We start from the raw sequence: 9,701 nt of genomic DNA on the forward strand, positions 1-9,701 counted from the left end.
ACTACTTACAGCTGCTGGCAACATTTCTACGTTCAGCTATTTTGATCATTTGCTTACAGTCAAACTGTAAGAAGAAGGCACCAAGGGTTAATTTGAAAGCAAACTGAGACCTTGACCTTCAGCCGTACCAGAGTTCACTTCTGTAGTCCGCATTAAAATTTGGGTGGGGAGGTTTGACCCTACTTTGCCATTTTTCATCAATCACACAATCCATCAACTCTTAGTTTATAAAGTGACAGTAATGTATAAAGAAACAAAGAACCATTGTGGTTTCTAGGGTATGCAAAGAGGGGCATACTGGATGAAAACTCATTTGTCCACACAGCAATAAATGCTTAACAGCTTTATCACATCAGTGAACTTCACCTTTGTCCTTTAAATGAATCATAACTTATTGTCTTGGTTGGGTAACTGGTGAAACCTGAGATGACCAGTGCGGTCAGAGCTTCAGTGTGGTCAGAATTCTAGAAGTGAATGTTACATAAATCATTCCTGCAGGCTGCCTTCCTGTTTAGGACAGCTGCTCGGACATCGGGTGAATGGATGAGAACATAATAACATTTGTAGTAAAAACATATCCTTTCACTGGCTTTAGTGTCTTGACAGTAATAGTTCAGCTGACCTATATCTGTTATTGATGACAGAGTATGCATGGCTGTAATGGTGTCCTCATAGTACCTGTCCATCCACCGTTTCCTGAAAGCATCTGCCCACGTGTCCATTCTGATGGGTGTGAGTTGTAGAATGGCTGTTCCCGTTACCATTGCCTTGTGCTTGTCTGTTGCCATGTTCAATGGTGTGCTCGTGTCCGTTTCCAGGCTGGGAGCGCTGCTGGACCGAGTGAGCGCCTTCTGTGCTGCCTGGTCTCTGCCCAGGTTGGACTCGAGCTACCTGGTGGATTTGGACTTCGGCCTCCGGAGGGTGTTGAATGTGAACGTTCACCAAGGATGGATGGAGTGAGGCTGAGGAAGGAGAACATTAGAAGATTTATATTTTTCGAATGGAATTTCTGTCATGTGTTTCTTTTTCCCCCCTGTACTGAGCAGTCAGTGTGTGTGCTTGAACGGTTTAGTGGAGATTTAACAAAACTACACAGAAAAAAGATTTTTGGAATGTTCTGGTTTAAATCAATTCATTAAAAACCTAAAACAAAACATCTAACAATGTTGGAAGATGTTGCAATGCAGAGAATGCACTCTTTTGTGTTTCTGACAGAAGGGAAACATCTATCTTCAGGGAGTGCCAGGGTTTTTTTTCTCCGAAGATTCCTGACTAGTTTTCATGAATCATCGTCACACGGACACACAGTGGAGTGTGAGGAGAAGACCTTATCAAGACTCAGGCACATGAAAACATCTCCATCCATGTGTAACACATGCCGACAGAATGGGCCACATTTTTTTGCTGTGACCTAATAGCACAGACTTTGGTAGTTTTTTTTTTTTTACGTCATGCTTTTACCATACAATGTACAATATATCTTTAAGGGTAATTTAAACTAATTTTGACAGGCCTTCTGTTTTTGCTTACAGGTTGACAGGATGACAAATTGAGCACAGGGAAATGTGGAGGAAATAAAGAAATTATAGTTGGAGGAGGTTTTTTTTTGCCACATTCTCAACATAAATTTAGGATGTTTCTCTTTTCTGATTCTAACCTGTTTTCAGGTTCAAGTGTGTTATCACATGTTTACTTTAAAGGGCCCATGGTAAGTTAAATCAACTTTTCTGTGCTTTAAATATCATAAAGTGCTATTTGGGCTTCATACACATGCCCAAAGTGATTTTTTCATTATTCCCTCAATCGTTAGTTAGAGGGTGATTTGCTCCTGTTTTACTGCAGCACAAGCCCAAACACCTCACTCCAATTTCATGACGCGTTCCCACTTCGAAGACAAATTTGACGCAGCACTGAGCTGGAGAAGCCGCGCCTCCAGGAAGCTCTCTGCCGTGATTGACATGTAAACAGACACGCCCACAAAAGTGAGCATTTCCCCGCCCCCACGCTCCGTCTCGTGTTTATAAAGCAGCATGAGCTCGGCTACAGAGTGGGTGGGAGGAGGGTGGGCCGTTCTCTGACCCTACATCATTGTGCGGGGAAGAGGAAGTCAGTGTCTCGTCTATAGACACGCCCACTCATGAATATGCATAAGAAGGCTGTAAATCAGCCTGTTTGAAATGTCACTTTCTTTACACAGAAGCTAAAACTCTGGAAAACAGGCGAGTTTGGGAAAATAAACATCAAATACTATGTTTTGGGGGTTCTTAGAACAAATGGAGATGGGTGAAAAATAACATGATATGGGACCTTTAATTAAAGCTGATTGCGACGATCAATAAAAAAAACAGATAAAGACATACTGAAGGCCTCATAAATCAATAAATCGAAGGCATTTCTTAAGAAAAAACTTTAAAATTTACTCAAAGGTTGGAGTTGCCACTTAAAAGACTATGGTTGACTCCATTAAAAACAACAGGTTTGTTGACAAATGATCATGTGAGTTGAACTTTTTGCGGATTGCATTGTGGGATTTGGAGTCCCTTTAAAGAATGTCAAGACAGCACCAAAGTGAATAATCTTTAACAATTATTTTTACTTTCTTCTTATTGTGATTTATTTTGTTTATTTCCCAGAAAAGGAAGATAGTGATTCGTTGTCACATTTGTTTTAGTGTGTTTACGGTGTTCCGTGTGATATGACGTCACTCGGATTTCAGCCGTATTCGGGTGTTGCCATAGAAAGGCAAAATTTCAACATCAGCCGTGATTTTGTCAACAACTGTCTTTGCATGAAAACACCAACAAATCACTTCAGCAGTGTTTTTGAGTCACACTGGTATCAGTAGTGGATAAGGACAACTTCTGGATTAAATATAGGTACCGTTTAAAAATGTTAGTTATCATCGCAAACAACTTTTAGTCAGACCTCCATTGTTGGTTTAAAAGGTTGAGTACAACAAAGCAATAACAGGAAAAATATACTGTAAACCTTGACTGGATTGTCTTAGAAAAGTTCATGATAAATTTGACTGATGCCCATTTAGTTTGGATTAAAAACGGTTCAACAACAAAACTGGAACTTCTGAGTCATATATTAGTTATTCCACTTAAAACAAGTTCCATTGCTGGCCAACATAAACATTAATCGCACTTGGATTTCAAACCACTTTGTTCAGTAAATATCATAGTATAGTAATCTATCAAACTGTAAACACAGGTAAAGGTTTAGAGCAACTCACAGATAACAATAAAACAACTTTAGGTAGCATTAATGCCTCACAGATAAAAGGGTGTGGTTTTGACCCACAATGACCCACCTCCAGAGGTGACAAGAAACCAAGTACACATACTTTGATACAGTACTTCTGGAGTTTTTTTGGTATCTGTACTATACTTGAGCATTTCTTCTTTTGATGACTTTTTACTTTTACTCCTTACTTTTTGAAACAAATATCTGTACTTTCTACTCCTTACATTTTAAAAATGAGCTCGTTAGTTTTAAGACCTTCGAAGACGACGTCACAACATAAAAAGACGCAAACCAGCAACTGCGAAGTTGGAGGAGAAGCTTGAAACATTTTATTTACAAATATAAACTTCAATGAGTGATAAATTCTCCAAGTCTAAAGGGTAACTGATTTAATTTATTTCAATGTACCAGATTTCTACACATTCTTAAACATGTTAAATCATGCTACATTTGATCTATTATGAGTGCTACATTCTCCAGGTGTTCAAAGGTAACAGATTTAACGCGTTTCCATCTACCAGTATTCTACAAGTTCTTAAAAAAATAAAGATATGGAATTTGCTGGCCTTATCATTGAAGGATTATTTGTTTTACCCTGCTGTAAAGTAGACACACATATTCATCCTATAATGAAGTCACCTTGCTGGTTGGACAGTGGTAGTGTGTACATTGAGTGGGATGGAGAATTTCCTCCATGGTGGCTGGTGTCTTTGTTCCTGTTGGGATGAGGCGTGGATGGAGGCGGGGATGGCAGGTGGCAAAACTTCCCAGTAGCGTTGGATGGACACCAGCACAGGTCACGTCCGATGCAACGACCGCCATTCAGGCAGGGCAGCTGACAGAAGACTGCAAAGAAAAGTAAGGGACAAGAGTTTATATAAAACTATATGAATAGGATTGAACAATCAGACATTTTTAATATACAGGAGGTAAAAAGGCAGAACAGGAGTCCTAATAGAATGTTGTGAGGACAATGAGGGCAAAAAACATTCCAATGGTTGCGTTGTTTTCTCCCAAATACCTCGTTCCACATGAGGATTATACAACTTTGTCTGGAGGGCAGAGCTGTGGCACTGCTCCACATGTTGCACCGCCTTCATCGACATGTTGTGACTCTTGTAATTACACATTTACACATGCACAAGAAATGGCTGATGATTGGTTGAATGATTGGTGAATGATTCATCTGTTAATAATTTAAAGTACATGCAATGTGCAGAAGTTTATACGGAAAGGTTGTTTGGTTGGAAGAGAAGGGAAAGAAAGAACAACTTTCCTCAAATTTAAAGAACCGTACCATTTTAAAGGGGGTGAAAATTAAAAGCTAAGTGAACTCTGAGCATGGTGTGAAATTTGATTTATAGTTTACAATTTGTCATGGAGAGTAAAAGCGTTATGAGTAGCCAGATGGTGTCCGACAGCATTTTCTTTCCACTGCTTATCTCCGAGCTGATTGGTGCCAGCCAAGAACCAAACAGGGCCGACGTGTTCTTACCCTCATTCACTCTGACCTGACCTTCCCTTGCTCGCAACATCAAAGACAGATAAATAAAAAGAAATATCCCGTCATGAGGAAACAAGAACAATACAAGTATTTTTTATTATGACAGGCTGTGAATGGTAAAAGTTTGGGGATTTGAATGCATGCTGGGGAATGATATTCCTGCCCTAAGGCAATTCTGGGCTGTCAATAATAAGCGCAATGACAGTCTCACACTGTGCTGTAAACTTACTGTGTATTCTTTGAGGATGTTAATTATTTTCTTTGATGTCTTTGTTGGTCACACATCCCTAAAGACGGGGCTCTGAAACCTTTTGGATCTAGGGAACCCTTATAGGGAGACACTTTTCCAAGAACCCCCTTATAATCCTTATGTTAATTACCTGAATGGCATTGGAATGATCTATTCTTTGAAGGCTTCCACTTAAATATTGTAGATCTTTGTAGTAGAAATGAACATAGAGTACTTGCACTAGTCTTGTAGTAACCTAAAATGTGTTCAATGTATTACCAATAAATTTTATATTTGTACATATATTTAATTAAAAAAAGAATGGAAGCACTTTTTATTGCATAATATTAAATCTATTCAAACAGCCATCACACTTCCCAGTTGGTTTTATTGGTGGATTGGATTAGTTGGTCCCCACATGTAGTTATGGGGACCAACTACATATGGTTGGTTCCCAAAACTAAACTTTTAATAATACAACATGAATAATATATTATTTCATTGTAATGTTAGGACCCCGCAGTTTGTGAACCTTAAAGAAAGGCAGTGGTTACCTTGAACTTGGCAGTGGTGACCTAATAGTTAAAGGGCTGAGCTTCAGCCAATCAGACAATACACCCAGTGCTGGCCAATGACAGGTTATCTGTGGCACTGTGTCGCATGAGCAAAACACTGTAACTCAGCCAATCAGACAATACTATGACTTCAAATCTCATGACTTATGCTGCGTTCAATTGCACTCGGAAACCGGAAAGATCCGGTTCGTCAATTTCGACCTCCAGGGTAAATGCGTTTTATTCAGTAAGCTCAGAAAACCTGACTGGCCACAGTAAGCTGATTTTTGTTTTTAGCAAAAATGCCTGCTGTGTAAATATATTAGCTCCTTGAGGGTAAGAGAGAGAGAAAAATGTCATATACTTTAACTATGGCTAGTGAAGGGGTATCCTGCATGCGTCATTGAACCATAGACTGTAGAAAGAATGCATTAAACTATGCGGGCATCACTTCTTACTCAGTGGGGATGGAAATGCCACTACAAAGTTATTCTGCACTTTTAATAACACCAAATTTGACGACACATACAAGTAAAATTTGAGGAGAAAGTGTGTGTGTGCCGCCATTTTGCTAGGATGTCATTTGAATCGACTCGGGCTGCTTGGATCCTGCCCGAATTCTCGAGTCAGCACTCCGAGCTCAAGATCCATTTAATTACACTATTCTGATTTATTCTGTTGGATTTATCCAGGTTCAGAGTATAATCGAAAGCAAAAAAAGACACCGTTGACCATAGCCCCGCCCCCCCAGAAAGTCAGATTCTTAGTACTCATTGCTGCTTCACAAGCATTTCTGACAAACTTTAACTTTCTAAACCTGATGTTTTTTACACCATCTTTTGGTAAAGCCTGCAATTAAAATTCACTACAGGAGCCGTTTAAAGAGGCAAATCTCTAACTGGAGGGTTGCAGGTTAACTTTAAATCCTTTATCCCAAACTGCTTCTGTGTGTGACAGTGCAGGTTAAATGTGAAACATTGGCATGTATAGACCAATATAAATGTGACACTGCCCTAATCCTATCAATATCCTCTTAGTTGCAACTTTAATACATGTATAGTTATATACAGAATATTGCAACATCTGATTGTATTTAGACTTTAAGACGTGGTGAAAGAAACACAGATTGAAGTTCAAACTGAGGCTGAGAATGGGGAATTCATGTGATTTAAGTCAATTCAACGTGAGAAAGCTTGGTCTCAGTATTTGAAAACATCTCGGTTATGGACTCTTTCATCCCAAGGGTTGATGGAGAACGGTTGGGAGTTTCTTAAGGAGGAGAATGTGAACCCTGCTTGGACAAACTGTGGCAGCACTATAGGTCTAGGTTCAGTTGAAGAACAAAATATTCAGGTAAAACACCTGGACTGAACTGATGGGTCTCAATTCAAGTCTTGGTTTTTGTGCAACATTAAATAAATAATGATTTCCTCCAACCAATATTTACAACCACCATATAATTTGTCACACTTATGTTTTATCCTTTTGATAGTGAAACAATTCAATTCAATTCAACTGTATTTATATAGCGCAACTTACAACAAAGTCATCTCAAAGCAAATAACACATTCAGATTCATCATCTTCACCCAGCACAGAAAACTGTAATACACAGCCGTTCTTCCTGCTACTGCTAAACTGAACAAGTTGTAATGCACGTGGTGTTCTGCTTCTGCTTCTGCTCTTATGTAACATTAGATCTGTTGTATTACTGGAATTCCTCAATTTGATTCGTTATAACACCAGTGTTTTAAGTGTTTGCTTTCTTTCACATTTCAGTCCTGATTGATAAAGCATGAGAAACCTTTTGAATAAAGGCAATTTTTTTTTTTAGGAAAAGCCCATCATTCTTTCAGAAATATCGTCGGAAAGACTCTAAAGCTACATAAAAAGGAGGCACTTTAGTTCTTAAATCTTGGTTTTGAGTCTGTTTAAATTATGTAACGTCATGAGGCCTGTACTGGAAAAGAGATTTAAAAAATAGGACATGAAATAAAAAGCACATTTGAAGTTATAATCGGTACATGTGTTTTTTTTAGAAAAAGAAAGATGATCATTGTAAATAGAAAAAGATCAAACAGAGTTAAGTAAGTTGGGGAGAGAAGATCCAGTCAGTGTCTAGACACACAGAAAGCTAAATTATCATCTCGAGGCTATTAAAACCTCCTGATGTGGGGACGCGTGTCAGCATTGGCCTTCATTTCTTCACCGAACCAACAAAGCACGGGACAGCAACTATTCTTAGACAACTTCCTACTCTCGACTCCGCGCACCTACTTTGCCCGTCTGCCGACCTGTCTGTGCGTTTGGCAGACTAGACGGGCATGCTGCACACACACACACACTTCTCACTCAATAAACAGACTTCTACTTAATCTAATATCAGACTTTAAAGTGTTGTACACAGGGTGTGTATCAAGAGAGCCTGTTATAATTATCCTGCCAGATTTTACAGCACCACGAGGGCGACATAACAAGAGCATGAGATAACTGTTTGCTGTCCACTTGACATTCCTGGACCTGCACGCACACTCAAACAATAACAGGATGCAAAAGTAAATGGAAAGCAAAGCAATCTCCTTTTAAACATGCCATTTCATTTCACTGGTGATGCTTCTGCGTGGGGAAGGGGCACAAAAACAAACCACTGAAGACGAAGTTCGAGGTGCCAGGGAATGTAATGGTGTAGAAGTCCTTTGCCAGGATGTTGAAGTGTTTGGAGTATCTGCAGTGTGTTTCAAAACCCCATTAATGGGCACATAAATCTGCAGCATGAGCCTGTTTACATATTCATAAGTCAGCTTGGGTCCTCCCTAAGGAGGCCCGTGCTTCAGGGTGGTTGCCTGTTTGTGGGCTGACTGACTTGTATTTATGGGAACTGGTAACTGGAGAGGACTTATATATGTATGTGTGTGGTATGTGCACCCTTCACCTCATGTCCATAGGTATTAATTAGTTTGAGTCTGAGCTGTGCTCTTAAAACTGATGAGACAACTAAGAAACATGCAGGGGAGGGGGCTCCACCTTCCCCTTGGCATTGACCACCCCTTTCTTCCCATGGACACTGCTGTGTGGATTTGGAGCAAAGCCTTCAGAATAAATAGCAGGTTTAATGCAATCCTTGTCCGTGCTGCTACTCTTTCTCTCTCTGCCACTCTCTCCACTCCTTCATTTGTCCTCGCTCTCTCAGGGCGCATGTTAAATGCTTAACGGATGGGGCCAACCGCAAGGTGTAAACCGCAGAGAGCCGGGGCTAAGTGTGTGGAGCGTGGGACCACCAGCTCCACGTGCGTTCATACGAGGGGAGATTAGCCCCTTTTCTGCACTGCCATCTTTTAATCTGTCTCTCTTTCCCTTTGACAGTGAGAGTTTCTGAGCTTTAATCTGCTCTACTCTGCCTCCTCTGTGATTGTGGCATTTAGTCTAGACAATATGCCTTTGGAAGCCACGTTCAGTCAAGCTCACCCAATAAAACAGCTAGAATGGAATAAGAAAGTAAGCAATGAGACTTTTAAAAGGTCCGAAAGAAAATGAAAGAAATTTTGCACCAAACCAGAGGGAATAGCAATGTTTGAAGTCTGGCAGATGAGTGAAGAATACTACAAAGGCCTCTTGACACTTACATAATCTGAAGCCCTGGTTCTTTGGCTGCTGCTGCTGCTGCTGGGCCGACGTCTCGCTGTAAACTGTGGTGATGTCTCCTTTCTCGCAGCTGTTGTAGCAACGTCCGCCACTACACACTCTGCGGCACATCATCGGCGTGAAGACGATCTTGATGCGATCCAGGTTGGACGTGAGGTTGGCTCCTGGAAAGCACACGCACACCTGGTTAAAAGGAAGCAGAAGCAGCAGCAGCAGACACGGGGCAAAGACGAGCTGCATCCTTCCTCTGTCGGCCTCTCTGTGACACACACTCCTCATCTGGGTAAAGGGAGGTTTATAAGTGTGAGGGTGTGTGCTGACAATGGGCCAGTGGCACGCTGAAGGGAAGCGAGCCGTGGCACAGGCCAGCAGATGAGGACGGGAACACTATTAGATAGCGGGCTATTGGCCAAGCACTTTATCGTCGTGTGGAGGTGTTTCAGATTTGTATGTGCGAAGGAGACAAAGCAAGCAAAAGTACAAGTGAATGTGGTGTAATAGTGGGAAGCTGTTCAACAGCCGTT

At 40.7% G+C, this 9,701-nt stretch overlaps 1 protein-coding gene across 1 annotated transcript in view; it reads right to left on the minus strand.

Annotated features, from left to right (window-relative positions):
* LOC114456338 (latent-transforming growth factor beta-binding protein 2-like) overlaps positions 1 to 9,701 on the minus strand; it is a 117,257-nt gene that overhangs the window by 60,334 nt on the left and 47,222 nt on the right. The window contains exons 5-7 of the mRNA XM_028438029.1: positions 9,159 to 9,341; positions 3,889 to 4,095; positions 679 to 962 (exon numbers count right to left, since the gene is read on the minus strand). Coding sequence (XP_028293830.1) covers positions 679 to 962; positions 3,889 to 4,095; positions 9,159 to 9,341 — 674 coding nt within the window. The remainder of the gene's footprint in view (positions 1 to 678; positions 963 to 3,888; positions 4,096 to 9,158; positions 9,342 to 9,701) is intronic.

Source organism: Gouania willdenowi, chromosome 22 (genome assembly GCF_900634775.1).
Source record: "Gouania willdenowi chromosome 22, fGouWil2.1, whole genome shotgun sequence".
NCBI lineage: Eukaryota > Metazoa > Chordata > Actinopteri > Blenniiformes > Gobiesocidae > Gouania > Gouania willdenowi.